General features: G+C 34.7%; 1 protein-coding gene across 2 annotated transcripts in view; it reads right to left on the bottom strand.

The window, feature by feature from the left end:
* Positions 1–18,659, bottom strand: part of GUCY1A2 (guanylate cyclase 1 soluble subunit alpha 2) — a 375,283-nt gene that overhangs the window by 70,626 nt on the left and 285,998 nt on the right. The window contains exon 7 of one of the 2 annotated variants that reach the window (XM_057749769.1): positions 11,471–11,563. The exons of the other annotated variant lie outside the window; for it this stretch is intronic. Coding sequence (XP_057605752.1) covers positions 11,471–11,563 — 93 coding nt within the window. The remainder of the gene's footprint in view (positions 1–11,470; positions 11,564–18,659) is intronic. 2 annotated transcript variants of the gene reach the window in all.

The following is an 18,659-nucleotide window of genomic DNA, read 5'->3' as shown; positions in this document are numbered from 1 at the left end:
TTCACACTTCTGGGCTTTTGCACATGCTATTTCTTCTGTTTGTACTGTCCTTCTTACCTTAATTATCTGAAAAATTCCTACTCAAACCTATTAGCCATCGATATTCACTTCACATTCCCTCTTAATAAAGACATCCCTGACATCTTGCCCTTCTACCTCCCACACTTTACCAGCCACAGTTTATCATCCCATCTTCTCTGCTATCTTGCTATCTTGTACATTTCTTTATTTTAGCGTGTAATAATAGACTCTTTAAATTCTACTGAAGAGATAAAGAGGAAATATCTTTGGAAATTCAAACAAATCTCTGGAAACCCCTAAATTCACAATACCACAGCATCATAAAATTTGTCCCAAATAAGTTTATCTAAGAATGGGACAGAATGCAAACCATGTGGATATGCAAATGGTAAACAGCAATCTAACTCACTGACTAGCTCCCTACATTGCAGCATGGGTGATTTAAATGCATCTCTTGGTGAAAACATATTTAACTCTTATAACAACTCTGAGCTCACTTGTGAATAGTTGAAACTATGAGTGCAAATTTTATAAATATCAAGGACCAATATTATAGCACTCACTTGTTTATGTATTTCCCACCCCATCTAAACCTACATTCCATGAGGGGAGGGACTATGTCTATTTATTTGTCTGTGAGAAATAGTAGATTTTCAATACATGTTAAATGAATGAACCATATACCTGAACTTTAATTGCAATGCCTAAACAATCACAAAATGTTCATTTCCTTCTTTCCTGCTTTTGAGAAGAATGACATCTTCTTATTTAAAAAAATGTATGATTCTAGAGGAAAATATTTACTTCATTCAATATTGAATTATTTCATTTATTTATTCATTCACTCATCAAATATTTGCTGATTTCTTAATATATGCTAGCTTTTTGTTCTATGTTTTGAGGATACAGGAATATATATGATAGATGGGGACTCTGCTTTTATGGTGTTTTCATTCTTATGGAGACACACAACAAGCAAATAATTAAAAATCCCACACTACCACAAATTTATATTTTTTAAAATGTCTCTGTTCTTTTTTAAACCTGGGAATGATTTAGATATGGGGGCTGAAGTTAACAAGGAAGAATTGGTGTGTCCTGCTTTTTATTGCTGCCACTACACAATACAAAATTCGAGCTTTGCAATTTCAGATTTTGAAGATTTTTCAAATCCTTGTAGTTTTCCTAACCTGTTTGTATAAAAGGCACTGCCAAATGAATAACTAAAATAATTTTTCATTTCTGTGGACTGTACGTATGAGTTTGCAAATGAGCAACTTTGCCAGGAAACTGAGAGGTATATTTTAAAAGGTCTTACTTTTGTCACAGAGACGATGTTTTAGCTGAGAAAACTGAAGGTTAAAAGACATACAGCCATATAGTGAAAATTGCTCTGTAGAAGTCAGTAAAATTTAATAAGAGATCATTTTCTGCAATGACACAAGTCAGTCTACTACTGTAAAATCAGCAGGGAAAAAAAATGCCTCCTTCAATGACAAAATATCTCTTCTTATAAATTTAGAAAATGTCATACCTGCCAGAGTTGTCACAATTAATTATGGCAAGCTAGGAAGATTGAAAATATCTTGATAGTTTCTTATAACTACTCTCTCCTTTGAAATGATTTCCTATCTACATGTCCTTCCAGATCCAGCTTAGGAAATCCACCCTTTGTGAGCTCTTTTTTTAGAACCCTTCTCTCAAAACGTTTAGTCCTTCCTTCCTCAGTTACCATTGTACTCTATATATGGTTCAATTAATTCATAGATCACATTACACTTTATTTTTTTAATAAACCTTCCTCTTATTCTAGATTATAAACTCCTTGTGTCATGTATTTCTTTTATCCCCAGAAGTTATCTTTCTAGAGTGAATAGAATAAATAATTATAGTCTATTTTCTACATCTGCATAACCAAACATTATTCTAAGATGATTTTTTTAAAAGTCACTTCTTAAATGGCTAAACAACTTTCTTTAACTAAGATTATATATTTTTATATTCACATGCTTCAATTTTATGTAGATAAAATTAGCTTAATACGGCACATCCATCTTTACTGAATTTGTTCACTATGCTGAAATAGGATATTTAATAAATTGTTAACCTATTATAAAATATTTTAATATCAAATATTATAATTGACTTTCCATACTCCCAACAATATACTTAGGCAATGATGATGATGATAATGATGAAGCACTTCATTGAAGGAAAACAAAAATATGTTATCCCTAACAAGGAAATACTTAACAGGATTAAACATAGTGAAAGAAACAATCTTGGGAGCAGGAGATTCTTTAAGCTCTGTGTTTAGGATGGACAACTTATCTCACAACAGAAAGTAAGAAATGAGAGACAATTGGCTTATTTGTGAACAAGGCAAATGGATACAGAAATAATTTTTAACCAAACCTAAGTGATATGGAAGTCCAAGATAGGATGAAAAGATAGTGGAAAAAAGACTGGAAGAAATATGGACTAGATTTTATAATAACAATATTCTTACTTTCCCTGTCTCTACTACAAAATCATGTGTAGAAATTTGGTCCCTGAGAGAAAAATAACATAGAAATGGAAAATTCAGATTTGGAAAAATCACAGACAATTACAATCTAAGATTATTTGCTACATTTTCTTTTAACACTGTAATGCTTTCTGAAATACTTATCTTCCAGCATAGGCTACCAAACATATTTGTGCTCTAGCTTGTCAAAAGGACTTATTTTCTAAATCAGTGTTTTTTAAACTGCTGGTCATAATCTTTCAGTGAATTGTAAGGGTTAGCATTGCTTTATTAATCTTCTGTTTTAATTTTGTGTACCTTACATATACCAACAAACATAAATGTGTGCTCTATGTCAAATGCATTTATTATGAGTTGTTAAAAAAATTGAAAGCTATCATGTTAAGGAACATGAATAAGTTGACTATGCTTAATGGAAATGTTTAAATTCCCTTAGGCAAGATTAACTCAAGATATGAAAGAACTAAATGAATGCCTATAACATGTTGACTGAGAGATATAAGCAATATTTCCTGAGGAATTTAACTCCTCAAATAATAGCCAAGGAACCACTCTCTTTCCAACTTCAAGTCTTACCATTAGCACTTTGTTTTTCAGATTTATTGAGATATGATTGACACGTTGTGTAAGTTCAAGGTGTACAATGTGTTGATTTGATATATTTATAAATGCAAAATGATTACCATCATATTATTGGCTACTACCTCCATTCCATCTCATAGTTACCATTTCTTTTTTTCTAACAAGAACATTTAAGATTTACAATTCTCCCTTGTTGTTCACAGATCAACCAACCATGGATGAAAAATAATTAGAAAAAAAATTTCAGGAAGCTTCATAAAGTGAAACTTGAATTTGCTGTGAATCAGCAACTACTTAAACAGCATTTACATTGTGTTTGGTAATATAACATAAATAATCTAGAGATGATTTAAAGTATGTGGTAGGATGTACATAGGTTATATGCAAATAGTACACTATTTTAATAAGGGACTTGAACATCCACAGATTTTGTATTCAAAATGGGTCCTGGAACCAATCTCCTGAAGATACCCAGGAATGACTGTACTATCTGAGGAACATTATATGATATGGCATTATTAGCTAAAACCACCATGCTATACATTAGATCCCCAAACATTAGTTTTATAACTGCAAGTCTCTACCCTTTGTACAATATCTCCCCATTTCCATTAATGCTTCTTTAAGACTATAAAAAGTGTGCTTCAGGATCATTTTAAAGTAATGATTTTTGTCAAAATAAGATGAATTTTAAGTCTAGTTTATGACATTAGCTAGTTAGTAGACTGAAGTCACAGAAAGACTGGCTTTGAAGGAATAAGCGATACAGAGCATACATACCATGCCCTCCTCATGAGGGAGCCAATTAGTTAAGTGATGGGGGAGTAGCAATGGACACTAATTGGGAGAGGAGACACTTGGACAGGGAACTTGTTCCTTGACTGCCAGAAGGAAAGAATAAGGATGATGGGCCAGGAGAAGGAAAAACCTTGGCAATGTGATGCCCAAACTTGAATACTGGAGCAAATCAGGGACTATCTCTCAGAAATATTATCAATCCTCTCCTGAGAATGCATTCATCAACTTCTCCTAGAGGAGTGTTCCTCTAACTCCTGGAGACTGAAATGTTTGGCTACAAGTAGCCTGTAGACTGTAACTGTTCACCCATAGTGAATGATTACGGGCATGAATAGATAACAATATATTAATCTCCCTTCACCTTATCTCCTCTAGATAAATAAATCTGACTTCCTTTTTTATCTGTAAAACAACAAAAAAAGAAGAGCCAATATCAGTTAATAGTAACCAATATTGTATAGCACTTTTCTAATGTGCTTTTTAACTAACCACCTTCTGAAGGACATAAAGCAGGCATATTATTACCCCCAGAGAAAACTCAGAGGTGTTATGACTCACACAAATTCACAAACCTAGCAATTGTTTGGGCAAGAACAAAAATCTGAGTCTTTGCACTCCAAATTCTTTACCCTTTGATTACACTAACCTGCTTTTCCATTTGAGAGAGAACAAAAGCAGCCACAGTTAAAGATACACTTTGCTTATGTCATGGTTTTACCCTTGGTCTATTATGACCTTAGGACATAATAAGAATATCCTATTAATCTAAGAATAACTTTTGGTCCTTCATTTATTCATTCTTTCCCACAATTGGTTGAAAAACACTGTATTTCATAGAATCTAAGACTCCATAAATTATAAAATGCATAGCTAATTTTAGGTACCATTAAGAAGGGAAAAAACCATAGATAATTGAACCAACGCATAATGCTTTCATATCTCTTAAAATTTCCTTTAACAATTACTAAAATATTTCTTTTAGACTTATTTAGATACATACTTTTTTCATATTTACTCTGTGGACCCATTAAAAGAGAAATATGAGCAAAATACTTTGAATTTATTCCTAAAATTTCCTAATTTTCAGACCCTAAGTCTTCTGAGTCATTTTTTAAATTGGAGTTACTGTCATCCATGTGTTCTTATCTATGTTATCCTCTGTGACATCTTAAGGGGTTTCACTTTTCAACAAGCTTTGATGTTGAAACTTCTGGATTTTAGCAGAAGATGAGCAAAACAATGTTTGCAATCACGAAGGCTCATAGTTTTTATCTAAATTATCCTTAAATGGTTTGTAGATTAAACATTAGGGGTTGCGTTTGTATACACATGCCACCAGAAATAATAACAACTTTACACATGCACAGACAATAACAACTCCCTCAGCCTGACTGACTTTTGTATGACACCATCAATTGTAAGACATAATCTAGGTTCATTAATGTTAAATAGGAGGGTAAAAACGTGTGCCTTAGAATTGATTAAAATATTCTCCTTGTATTGTCCTTTTACTTTCCCTTTAAAAATAATAAGTGAGAGATTTGGATTAACACACTTGACTGATTAGCCCAATTCCTTCCAGGGAATCAGCCAAAATGAGATTAGTATTCAAAATTAGTTAACCAGAGTGATTAAATATAATAGCTAACATTTATTAAACACTATAAGGTGTCAGACACTATGTTTAACATTATTTCTAATTCTTATAACTCTACATGAAAGATTTTGTTATACATTTTACAGATCAGGGAACTGAAACTCAGAGATTAAGCAATTTGTCCACAACCAAAAGGCAGCACATGCCAGAGCCTTAATTCAACCCCCCACAGAACACTTTACTGTTTTATCTATAGCCCTCACTTCTCTCTTTCTTTCCTTATGTGCTATTTTCTATCTATACAATATTTCTATTTGAAACTGATCACCAACTTCCTTCATTTCTTTCTCACTCTTTTTATTTTGTTCACTTTTCCTCACTCATCAAATACTTTACAGTGAACAATAAGATATTCTAATTCTCAGGAGACAGACTATTAGGAATTCTATTCTCTTTCCATTCCCTATTGGAGTTACCCAAAGTATCAGGTGAGTTACACCTTACCTTTCAATTTCAGTAACCACACAAAAGGCTAGGTGCTCACAGTTCCCTATCAGTGTAATTGAAGTAGCAATCTCTCTAGTCTGTCATAAAGCAGCAGTATGTCTACATTCTTACTGAGAGGGGCCTTCTTTGCTGAAAGTAGGCATGGGAATAGAAACAGATGCTGTCAAGGAGAACTGGTGAGGGGATGAAATATTTTCCTGATAGATTTTTAGTTTCTATGGTTAGCCATAGGGAAGTGATACACTTTCTTGTTGCCAGGTTTTTACTTATGTTGTTTTCTCTACTTGAAATGCTAATACTTCTGTCCTCCTATGATGGTCCAATTTCACTTCCTGCATGGATCCTTCCTCAAATGCTCTGTCAAAAATGATTACTCACTGTTCTCTTTACACGTTCCTGTGGATTTTATCATCATATTATAATATTATAATTACCTTCATGTCTAGTTGCATATCCTCAGAGCAGAAAGCATATCTTCTTTAATTCTAGGGTTCTTTATTGAAGTGCTGTCTAACAGACATGTAATACAGTCACAAACATGACCCACATGTGAAATTTAAAAATTTCTAGTAGCCATATTAAAAATAAGAAGAAACAGGTAAAAATATTAATAATGTAATTGTATATTATATTAACCTTCTATATCCAAAATATTATTTCAAGCTGTAATCAAAATTAAAATTATTGAGATTTTTATATTCCTTTTTCATAGAAAGTGTTTGAAATCTGGTATGTATTTTTCAGGTATAGCACATCTCAATTTGGAATAGCCATATCTAAAGTGCTCACTTGCAACATGTGGCTTGGTGCTACCATGTAGAACAGTGCAACTCAGGAACCTGAACATGAGGAGGGAAAACTCATAATTTTATTGAATGAAAAAGGCAGTGCAATAAAACGAGTGGCAAAGCATTGTATATCATGGGAGAAGAAAGGAAAAAAAGAAAATAATCATAGAAATTGAGCTTCAAAGAATCAGATATGGTGTTCTGTTAGTAAAAACAGAGAAAGTATTGGAAATAGGAGGATTTGAGGAACCAAAATAAAAGGTGCTCAGTTTCATACCACTGTCAAATTACTCTGAAGGAAAGAAATGTAGTGCTTTTAACAAAAAGGTTAAAGGTTAAATGTAGTGTTTTTAACAAAAAGGTTCTAGCACCACCTACATATAGGTATTTAGAAAAAAAATTACGATGGTGATGAGGATGAGACAACATATACGTGTAACCTCTCTTCATTTTGCAGACACAAGCAATTACCGCAAAGATAGATTTTACTGTTAAATAAAATGTCACAACCAAGGGCACTGAATCCTTTTAGTTCATAATCTAGACAGTTGTTTCATGAATTTGAATAATATTCATTTGTACATAGTGCATATGGCTAAATGAACAAGTACGAATAAAATTATGACATTGGAATGTGTAACAAGTCTGCTCATTTTTCTTCTCTCAGACTAATAGATTTACCATTTGATAAAAAGAAGTGATTTCACTATATCTATTTAGTATTACTTACTTAGCAATTTCTGTCTTTCAATTTAGTGTCATTTGTGTTATTTTATCACAGTTCATGTTTTTACCAAAGTACATTCAACAAAATCAAATAATAAATGGAGGGGATAAAAAACAGGCACATAGAATTTCAAATTGATGAATTCTTAATATATAAAGAGATGTTTAAGCTAGTCTGAACTTCAGAAGTGCTCTTTTCATGAAGATCCAATTTTGGTTTTGTTTGCTATTTGTCTGTTAACCTAAGAATTTTTCCTAGGTTTTAATAATAAGAAAAAGTAAATAGAAGTACAGATATGTTCTTTCGATCTTTGAGAGATTCCTGTTAATGTCACAGTATCACACTGTTCAATTGCTCCCACCTAAGCGAAGCAGTCTTTTGTTCCTTCATGTACCTCATGTAATCAAATAATAATTTCTGTCAATTCAGATTCATACGTATTTTTGAATCCTTCTCCATCTCCCCTAATACTGTTGCCTTAGTTCAGCGTAGCATCATCTTTTAAAGACTCCCCACAATAACCTCCAAATTGATCTCTCTGTTCCTGAGGTTGTCCCTTTAAATTCATAAGCCACAAATCTACCCGAATGGTCCTTTCCCTGCTTGAAGAAAGTCATACTCGTTAACCTGACCACAAAGCCTTCCATGATGTGGTTTCTGTCTGATATGTCTCACCTTGTGTCCTGGATTACCCTCCATTTACTCTGTATTAATAACAAGCTGGTGTTTTTCATGATTACTGGTTGCATCGGGTCCTCCTCGATCTTTCATATGTTATACTTATTTTTCACATACGTGAATAAAAAATGTGGCCTGCCATATCAGTAAACAAAGGATATTGTAGGTATCAAGCCACCACAGCCATCCTGATGGTGAGCCCTGAAGGAACTCAGGATGAAGACAAATGGGCTGCTGGCTGCCAAGCTCTCTGTCACTGCAGCCACTCCCAATGATGCACCTGAGGGGACTCAGAATGGGACAGAATAGGATACTGGCCTGTCTAGGGTGCTAAGGTACATATCAAAGGAATGATTTCAATGAACCCAGACACTTGCCTCTTCCCATATATAGAAAAGTGCTAAATTTATTACCTTGAGATATCTGTTTTTTTAAAATTTTTTAATTAACAATAATCTTTTGATATTCCAACTACCTGGTCTTTGATGCAAAAACTCCTAAATATCCTGGCTCCTCCCTTACCTCTTTGGAGCAGTCCCTCAGAACTATCCTAAAGGCTGCCTCCTGGACTCAAAAGTCCTCAGAAAGTCTGCCAAGGAAAACATAAATCTCAACTTACAGGTTGTTCATTTTTTTTCAGTCAGCACTTAAATATAATCATGTGTTTGTATGTCTGTTTCTCCCACTAGTTTGTGAGCCATTGAGGTCAAGGACAGTCATTACTATTATATTTTTAATCTTTAGTTCTTCGCATAATATAGCATATGCCAGAATCTTGAATGGAAAATCTAATTCCTAGAATAGTGTACTTCACTATTCTAAGCATTCAGTAAATGTTTGTCAAAATGAATTAAATTTATGAACATATTCAGAGTCAGACACAAAAATCCAGAGTTTAACACAACATTCTGAAAATAAAATTTACCTAGTTTGTAAGTCTCTAGTTTAAGAATCCACCCCAATCTTAAATGAATCATGTTCTAATTTAGAAAATAAGTTAGAAATGAACTACCAAGAAAACCATAGATGTACAATATATATCATTATTAAACTATGAGTATCTGCCACCCATTACTGCATTAGGTGAAGGAAATACAGTTTGCTATCACTCAGAATTGAAAAGGGTACTGAAAACAAGGAAGTTGAGAAGTGTGTGAGACTCCTTGGAAATTTCCATTTAGCAAATATATTCCTGTGTGCTCATGAAAATAAATGTGTTTTTAAAAGTATTATCAGAACTGTTGACTTGAAGAATTTAACCTTATCTTGTACACTTTGCCCATCCTTACCCTTTGGTCTTACATTTTCTTAGATATTTTTGAAAGACATGCTTATGAAAGGTAATGATCAGGAAGATTTCTTTGTCATGTCATATAATGAGCTTGTTTTAGGAGATGTTTGAAGAGCAACTGAGTGAACAGAGAGTCTGGTAGGACTTTCCTAACATTTGAAAATTGTAATTTGCCATCACAGAATTATAATGTGGAGCATAGGGGTAGAACTCATTTTATATTCATGGAAAAAACAGCTAATGATATACTTCATCAAAATCCATATTTCAATTGGCACTTACATGGTCAAAAATTGATAATTAATGACTTTTTTTTGTTCTTAAACTGCTCTATTTTAAATTATGCTTCTACTTTAACATTTCCAAACAGGTTGTCTAACCAAATATTTTGTTTTTTTAATCTCCTGAGTGTAAATTGCTTTGCATAAAATAGTTTTATTTAAACTAAAACACTGTTAATAATTAAGAAAAAGAATAAAAATTATTAGATTTAGGACAGAGAAAAATGAATCAAATTTACTATGAGTTAACAGAATATATTAAAAAGGAAAAGAAGGATTGAATTATTTGGCATAGCTTTATCCCTTTTAAATAGCTCACAGTAAGTGTGACTAGAAGTTAGTAGAATACAATATTCATATTGAAAATTATTTAGCTCTTGTAATTTTATTTAATGGCACCTCTACTGAAAAGAATCTTACTAAATACCACAACAATTCTTGGGAAATGTGTATAAACACACACATACACACACACACACACACACACACACACAGACACGTTCTCTCTCTCTTAAAAATTGAGAAGTGTTTTGTATAATTGATTTTCACCTTCTAAAAATAGTAATTTATTAGCCATTTAATAGACCATGTAGTTATATCCCTCATCAAATTGCATCTCATTTTTGAAAAATAAAATCCTAATTGTAATTACCAGTTGTTGCTATATATCACTATTTCAGTGCATTGAGATTTAATATTAAAATTCTTTTTATGATATGGCATAAACATTAATCAGTGTTTATTCTGTAGCAACAAAAGCTAATGAATACTTCCTTCTTAACTACTCACCCATTTGTATACAAGAGATAATAAATAATTGCTAACTGTATGTAATGACTGTCCTAATATGCAACACAGCTGCTCTGAGAATAAACTCTATTTGCAACCATGGCCCTTCATGGCCATTGTGACATCTTGCATCTAGATGACACATTCTGCATCTTGCCAATAAATTCTTCAAGCATTTCTTAAATCCTACTGTGGATCTGTACTAATTATAGGCATAGGGATACATTTTGGACCCAGCAAATATGTTTACTATCTAATGTAACCTCAATTTATACCCTTTTTATTAGGACTTTGTTTTCAAGATTGTATATTTTCAATTATTTTGACAGCCTTTATCAATATCTATTAGAGAAACACATGGTGAGTTTCCATCTATAGCCACAGTGTTAAGATTCATGAATAAAAGGATGTTCTCTCTGTTTAAAGGTTCAGGCACAGGCCTGATAAAGTAGAAGCCATGAATGAATGCCACTGAAATCTGGGAGCACATGGCACCTAAAAGGTGATCAATATTGAGAAAGCAGGTCATAGTGGGGGAAAAAAAGCTTTGTGCTAAAATGACTTAGGTTTGATTTCTGGCTCTGCCATATATTACTATGTGAGTGGGGCATATCTCTTCATTTAACTTGAGCTTATTTTATTTGTAAAGTGAGGAAAGCAAGGCATATTTTTTAGGGTTGCTGTGAGAACTAAAATTACCAGCATTGCCATATGCTCTAACATAATGCTTGGGATGAAGTAGACACTCAACAAACTGCTAGCACTCCTACTAACAAAGTTACGATGAAGATATTTTAATGAATGAATGAAGCTTATAATCAGAGAAGTAAGGTAATCACTAAAATGCATCTCTATACCCTCTCCTTCTAAGTGAAACTCATCACTCTTTCAGTACCCAACTCCATTTGGCTGTAACACCAATCCAAACATTGCTGGATGGAAGTGGGAAAGAAGAGAGGAAGTTCACTTCTCTGGAGCTTGAAAAGTTACACGGATATGTCAAAGTGAATAGAAAGACAAGAATCAAGAATCAATACTGTGACATTTTAAAACCTGCATATACAAACAGCCATTATCATGTGGTTTATATCTAATATCACTGAAGTTAAGGTTGGTGGTACAATAAAGAAATTGTTACTGAGTCCAAATTCATACTTCTTTCCTCACAACAGGCCAATGAATTGGGAGATAAGGTGTTGGGGCAAGGAGTAACAATGTCATTCAGAAAGCTGGGAGTCCCAAGAAGATGGCAGACTAATGTCCTAGAACACCATCTTGCCAGGATCTGAATGCTAGTTTCTTTTACAGAACAAGGAGGTGAGGAGGCAAAATAAAAAGGCTGTAACTTGTTGCAAATATTTCCTGGTTTCAGCCAGACTCTGGGAGGGGATGTGTTAATTTCCTCTTTTATGCAGTCATTCACAGGTGGGCTGGTCAGGATGCTTCCTGTGAGCTGAACAAAAGTATTTTAGTTTAACATTCAGGCATGAGGGGCAGGGTTCCAGGAGATGGGCTATTATGTATACTTTAAGCTATAGGTAACATCCCTTTAGTGATTACCTTGTGGCAAAAGCAATAGAATACAAAGGATAAAATAAAAGAAATACCAAATATGGAGTCAGATTTGTTATTCCCTATTACAAAATTATCCAGAAAAGGAAGTTCTGTTGCTTGAAGAGATGAGAGAGTTTTCCAAGGGAACTTAGAAGGAAGAGAAAGCATGATAGAAAAAAAAGAATGTTAAGGGCACCTAGGAAATAACTAATGACACTCTAGTTTGAGTTGTGCAAATAATCACTGTCTTTCAAATACCAAAAAATGTTTTATGATATAATATACTGGGGAATACTGGGTTAAAAATTAAATGAATTTCTTAACCTTGAGACTTCCCAGAATTTTTAAAGTGCTGTGCAAATCCTCATGTAGTAGGTACTTCCCAAAGTTACTTCATCACCAAAATTTCATTTCATATGACACCCATGTAACATCACAAGATAAGTTGTAGGATTGCTGTCCTACAAGATCCATTGTAATGTGGAGAAGCCAACAACTGCCCGAGGACTTAATACTAAAGAAGCTTATTAGAAACAGCTGTGAATCCAGTTGTAGAAGATATATAGCAATATATGGCAAAAGGCAAGGCTATGACTTAGTGAGTTTTTCATTTTTCCCCTTTGAGCAGCTCTTTGCAGGGAACCACCCTCAGCAGGAAACTTCTTTGCTTGTCAATTTAGGCAAAGCTACACTGTAACTGCCAACTACAAGTTGGCACTTGCCATCTACCTCTACAAGGATTAAATCATGAGCTGCTCCAACTGCTGACCTTCAACACCACCTGAAAGGAGTTCAGGGTGGAGATCAGGAAAGTGGCACTCTGTGCTCTGGACACTGAGACCACCATCACCCCAGAGTTTTGGCATTCTGATTAAAAGTAACTTTCCTTTCTATCAATATTTGCCTTTCTAGGGTGTTGATTTTTGAGTGGCAAGCAGCAGGGCCTGAGTTTGGTAACACCCTTGCTACCAATCCCTTGTTTTTTTTTTTTTTTGTTTGTGTTTGTTTTTTTGTTTGATTGGTTTTGTTTTGTTTTTTCTCCAGCAATTGGAAGATAATAAGTTAGAATTTGGATTTTGTGAGATCTTAATACTGATAGGTGACCTGTAGATTTAGTGGTGTGTGGGTGTGGGTGTGGGTGTGTGAGCATGTGTTAACTTTCCCACGAGAAAAATTTACAACAGTGCTGGGGTTGGGTGGTGGTTCCCAGGAAGGGCTGTATATACCAGCAAAGGTGGTGTACCTATATGTGAAAGACCTTATGGAAAGGTTTTGGCTGCTGTGAGGGTTTCTATCCCCTTGCTTGTTCACTTACCCTTAAACTTTAAGAGTACCCTTTAATTAACGTGTTAAAACAGCAGCACTGTGGACTCCTGTGGCAGTGATATCCTTAAACACAATAGCTGATGGTAGGAAGAGTCAACCAAAAGTTATAGAGGCTTGGTATAATTTCCCAGATTTTTAAACTCCGATCCTCTAAAGAAAATGAAGAAATAAAAAATAATAAAGTTGTTAATTTTTTCTTTTATTTTGATGGTAAGATATGGGGTTAAATTATTATGATAAAACTTCAGAGCATAAAAATTGCAGACAACTTTCTCTTTTTTAAAAGGTAATCATGGGATTTCCCTGGTGGTGCAGTGGTTAAGAATCCGCCTGCCAATGTAGGGGACACAGGTTCGAGCCCTGGTCGGGGAAGATACCATATGCCGCAGAGCAGCTAAACCTGTGTGTGTCACAACTGCTGAGCCCATGCACTGCAACTACTGAAGCCCACACACCTAGAGCTGGTGCTCCTCAGCAAAAGAAGTCACCACAATGAAGAGTAGCCCATGCTCACTACAACTAGAGAAAGTCTGCACACAGCAACGAAGACCCAACACAGACAATAAATAAAAAATTTAAGAAAAAAGGTAATTATGATAATTGAGCTCTGCTATTAGGAGAGTAAAAGCTCTTTTCCTATGAAAGGAGAAAATAAACCTACAAATGACTACTGTCAAAACAATAAATGTGAAACAAACATAAAATGCAAAAGGATCCAGAGATAATACTAGTCAGCTCTACAGAACAATATACAGCTGGCTGTGTATATATGCATGTAAGTATGCAAAATGTATACACTAAGTCTTCTGACTGTACATACCTGAATTGGGACAACAGGAAACAAAGCAGCTGAGGGAAAAACAGGAGATACAGCACCTCATTATTCAGCAATTCTGTGTCTCCAACCTGTTGTTCTCTTAGGGAGCTCGATGTTCTTTACCCATTTATAGATTCTAAAACACTGACAGATGAGATTCAGAACCACGGAACATGAACCCAAGCAACCCTATTTTCTAATCATTTAAATAATTGCATCTACTCTCTTTTAACTGACCTTGATATTAAAACCTTTATTTTTTAAAATTTCATTGTATATGGCTCCAGGTCATGTGATTTTAATTATATTAATATGTTATCTTTTAACTTCTCAGTAAATGAGTTTAGTTATCTTTTCAGCCAGTGTTCCAAATTATGGGTTTTGAAGTTAATTTAGGGAGTTATAAATATCATTTTTTTAATTAAAAAGAACAAAGCAGAATAACACAGCATAGTATAGAAGAGAAAATATCAGATTGCTTTCTACACAGCAAGGGTAAATATTGTTTCATAAATTTTTGTCTCTGTATGCCCGGTAGAATCATGACATGATTTTTTCTTACTGTTTTTCACGAGAAAAAAATATTTGAAATCTAATGTTTTAGGTGATATTTGGGTGTCAAGTTTTCATTTGTGCTGTGAAATCAATTATGTTACGTCCCATGCCAATCAAATCCTTCAGCTGTCCCACTCTGCAGCTCCTGAGCCCACCTGTGAATTCAGCCATAGTTGTAGCAGACAATTCTAGAAGCTCTTAGACTCACTCTGCATTGATAACTTTTTGCTTCAAGCATATTCATATGTTTTTGTTTGGTTTGGTTTTTGGTTTTTGTTTGGTTTTGTTTGTTTTTATTGTTGTTGTTGCATACACTTTTTTACCCTGGAGCTTTTCTAATCTTGTGAAGCCCATTGGGGTGAGTTGGTGAGAGGGAGTCAATGCCGTTAGCTTGATATTCAACACTTACACATCAGAGCAAGTGGATAAATGTTCTTGTCTGCCTTCCTCTAGACAGAGAAATTAAGAGGAATTCTTTATGCCTCCTATGAGAAACCCCAGCAGAATCAAGTCCATATTGCTCGTAGGATGTGACCTGGAAAATGTAACTTTACACTGTCCTTTCCTCTTTCTCTATCTCACTCTCCATTCTCACTCCTGACCCCTGGTATTATCTTCTAAATAAACTACCTATACCTAAGACCTCATCCAAGACTTTTTTCTTTCAAAGAACTCACGTCATAATATTACATTTAAACTTAGAATTATTAAATATTAAGTTTGGGAGATTCCTTAGAAATCATCTGTCCATCTCATCCAACTTTCATTAACTTTTCTGACAATGGGTCTTCTAGTTACCTTTGGAATCACTGTTTCCAATTAACATACATATTTCCAACATCTGTACTGATATTTAGTCATAAATATTTCTAAAATTTCTGAAAGGATCATGTACAGTATTCATTATTTATCGTGTATCTTAATTTTTATGGGAACATTCTAGAAAATTTACCTGTAATTGCTAATAGTAAGCAGAACTAAGAAAAACATAAAGAAGTCCTGAAGATTTCTATTTTGTTTGTTTGTTTGGAAATGATATGTTTCCCAATACATTATTATAATTGCAGAAGAATAAAGATTGGGACATTGAAATTATAGAGTTGATGGCCTTTATTAAAAGGGCAGGTAGGAAAAGTCCAGTACCTGTGATGTAATGAAATGTACTCATCAATTTCACCTGTAATTCAATAGAACCTTCAAGATATTGATCTTAAATAATACACAATATGCCTTTCTTCAAACATTTTTATAGACAATATTGTCAAATTGTTTTTAAGTGACATTGTATACCAAAAAGATTGAAAAAATACCTACCAATCAAATGAATTCTTTAAAAGAAATTTATACTTCATAAAGTTAGGAACTTCTCAAAATCCATATGCAAAAAGTCAGGCAAACCACAAATGAAATTTTTACTTAAAAATATGGTATTTAAGATAGAGAATAATAACAAGTGTTGGTGAGGATGTTTAAATATTGGAACCCTCAAACATTGCTTGTCAGAAGGTAAAAAGGTGAAATTTCTTTGGAAAACAGTTTGGCAGTTCCTCAAAGAGTTAAGCATGGAGTAACCATAAGAGCCAGCCATTGTGTTCCTAGTTATGAACCCAAGAGAACTGAAAATATGTGTTCACACAAAAGCTTGTACATGAACCTACATAGCAGCAGTGTTCATAGTAGCAAAAAAAAAAAAAAAAAAAAGAAAAGTCAATAAATTGAATGAATAAACAAAATTGAATATTATTAGCTATAAAGATGAGTGGAGTATTGATACATACTATAACATGAATGAACCTTGAAAATATGCTAAGTGAAAGAAGCCAGTCACAAAAGGCCACATACTGTATTGATTGCATTTATATGAAATGTCCAGAGGAGACAAATCCACTAAGAGAGAAATATTATAGTTGTAAGAGGCTAAGAAGGGAGAGGGGAATGGGAAGTGACTGTTAATGAGTACAGTGTTTTTTGGGTTTTTTTTTTTTTTTGAGGTCATAAAAATGTTCTGGAATTAGATAGTAGTGATGGTTAAACAACTTTGAATATATTAAGTAATTAAATATCTTAAAAACCACTGAATTGTACACTTTAAAGAAGTGAATTTTATGGTATGTTAATTCAATATCACTTTAAAGAACATGGTTCTAAAGTTCCAGTCTTTCTTATACCATAACAGAAGAGTATGAAACAGTAAGATACCACATGGAACACGGACACCAAATAGGCAGTTCTGTCTGTATGTCACTCTTAACTGTGAAAGTGGGTGATGAAAACCACATCTACTCACATGACTCAGATGATATTCAATATAAGCATAGCCTCATATAAACATCTAGCAATAATGTCCCAGGAATAACAACATAATAAAATATTGAATACTTCAATGTTATTAAAAAGATAAAAATTTAAATTCTTATATTGGAAAGATAAGACCTTGCTGCAATTAGAAAATATAACACTATTTTTTTGGGGGGGAAGATGGCGGAGTAGGATGTGTGCTCACTCCCTCTTGCAAGAGCACCAGAATTACAACTAAATGCTGAAAAATTATCGACAGAAAGACACTGGAACTCACCAAAAATAACCATCCCACATCCAGATACAAAGGAGAAGCCACAATGAGATGGTAGGAGGACACAATCGTATTAAAATCAAATCCCATAAATGCTGGGTGGATGACTCACAAGCTAGAGAACAGTTATACTGCAGAAGTCCTGAGGGTTCTAAGCCCCACATCAGGCTTCCTAACCTAGGGGTCCAGCAACAGGAGGAGGAATCCCCAGAGAATCAGACTTTGAAAGCCAGCAGGATTTGATTGCAGGACCTCCATAGGACTGGGGAAAACGGAGACTCCACTCCTGTAGGGCACACAAAAAAGTGTGCTCACCAGGACCCAGGGGGAAGGAGCAGTAACCCCATAGGAGACTGAACCAGACCTAACTGCTGGTGTTGGAGGGTTGCATGCCGAGGTGGGGGGCAGCTGTGGCTCACTGAGGAGACAGGGGCACTGGCAGCAGGGGTTCTGAGAAGTGCTCATTGGTGTGAGCAATTCCAGAGTCCACCATTAGCTCCACCAAAGAGCCTGTCAGCTCCAGTGCTGGGTTGCCTCAGGCCAAACAACCAGCAGGGTGGGAACACAGCCCAACCCATTGGCAGACAAGCAGGTTAAAGTGTCACTGAGCTCCACCCACCAAATTGGATTAAAGTTTTACTGAGCTCCACCCACCCAGCCCAACCCACCATCAGTCCCTCCCATTAGGAAGCACCCACGAGTCTCCTAGACAGCTTCCTCCACAAGAGGGCAGACAGCAGAATCAAGCAGTATCAGCAGTACTTCATCTTGTGGAACTGAAAATCACAGCCACAGAAAGACACAGAAAATGAAAAGGCAGAAGACTTTGTACCAGATGAAGGGACAAGATAAAACACCAGAAAAACAACTAAATGAAGAGGAGATAGGCACTCTTCCAGAAACAGAATTCAGAATAATGATGGTGAAGATGATCCAGGACTTTAAAAAAGATTGGATGCAAAGATCAAAAAGTTGCAAGGAAAGTTTACCAAAAACCTAGAAGAATTGAAGAACAAACAAACAGAGATATACACAATAACTGAAATGAAAAATACCCTAGAAGGAACCAATAGCAGATTAACTGAAGCAGAAGGATGAATAAGTGACCTGGAAGACAGAATTGTGATAATCACTGATGTGGAAAAGAATAAAGAAAAAAGAATGAAAAGAACTGAAGACAGCCTAAGAGACCTCTGGGACAATGTTTAATGCACCAACATTCACCTTAAAGGGGTCCCAGAAGGAGAAG

Source organism: Hippopotamus amphibius, chromosome 9, assembly GCF_030028045.1.
Source record: "Hippopotamus amphibius kiboko isolate mHipAmp2 chromosome 9, mHipAmp2.hap2, whole genome shotgun sequence".
Classification (NCBI taxonomy): Eukaryota; Metazoa; Chordata; class Mammalia; order Artiodactyla; family Hippopotamidae; genus Hippopotamus; species Hippopotamus amphibius.
This window is presented reverse-complemented; position numbering and strand designations above follow the sequence as displayed.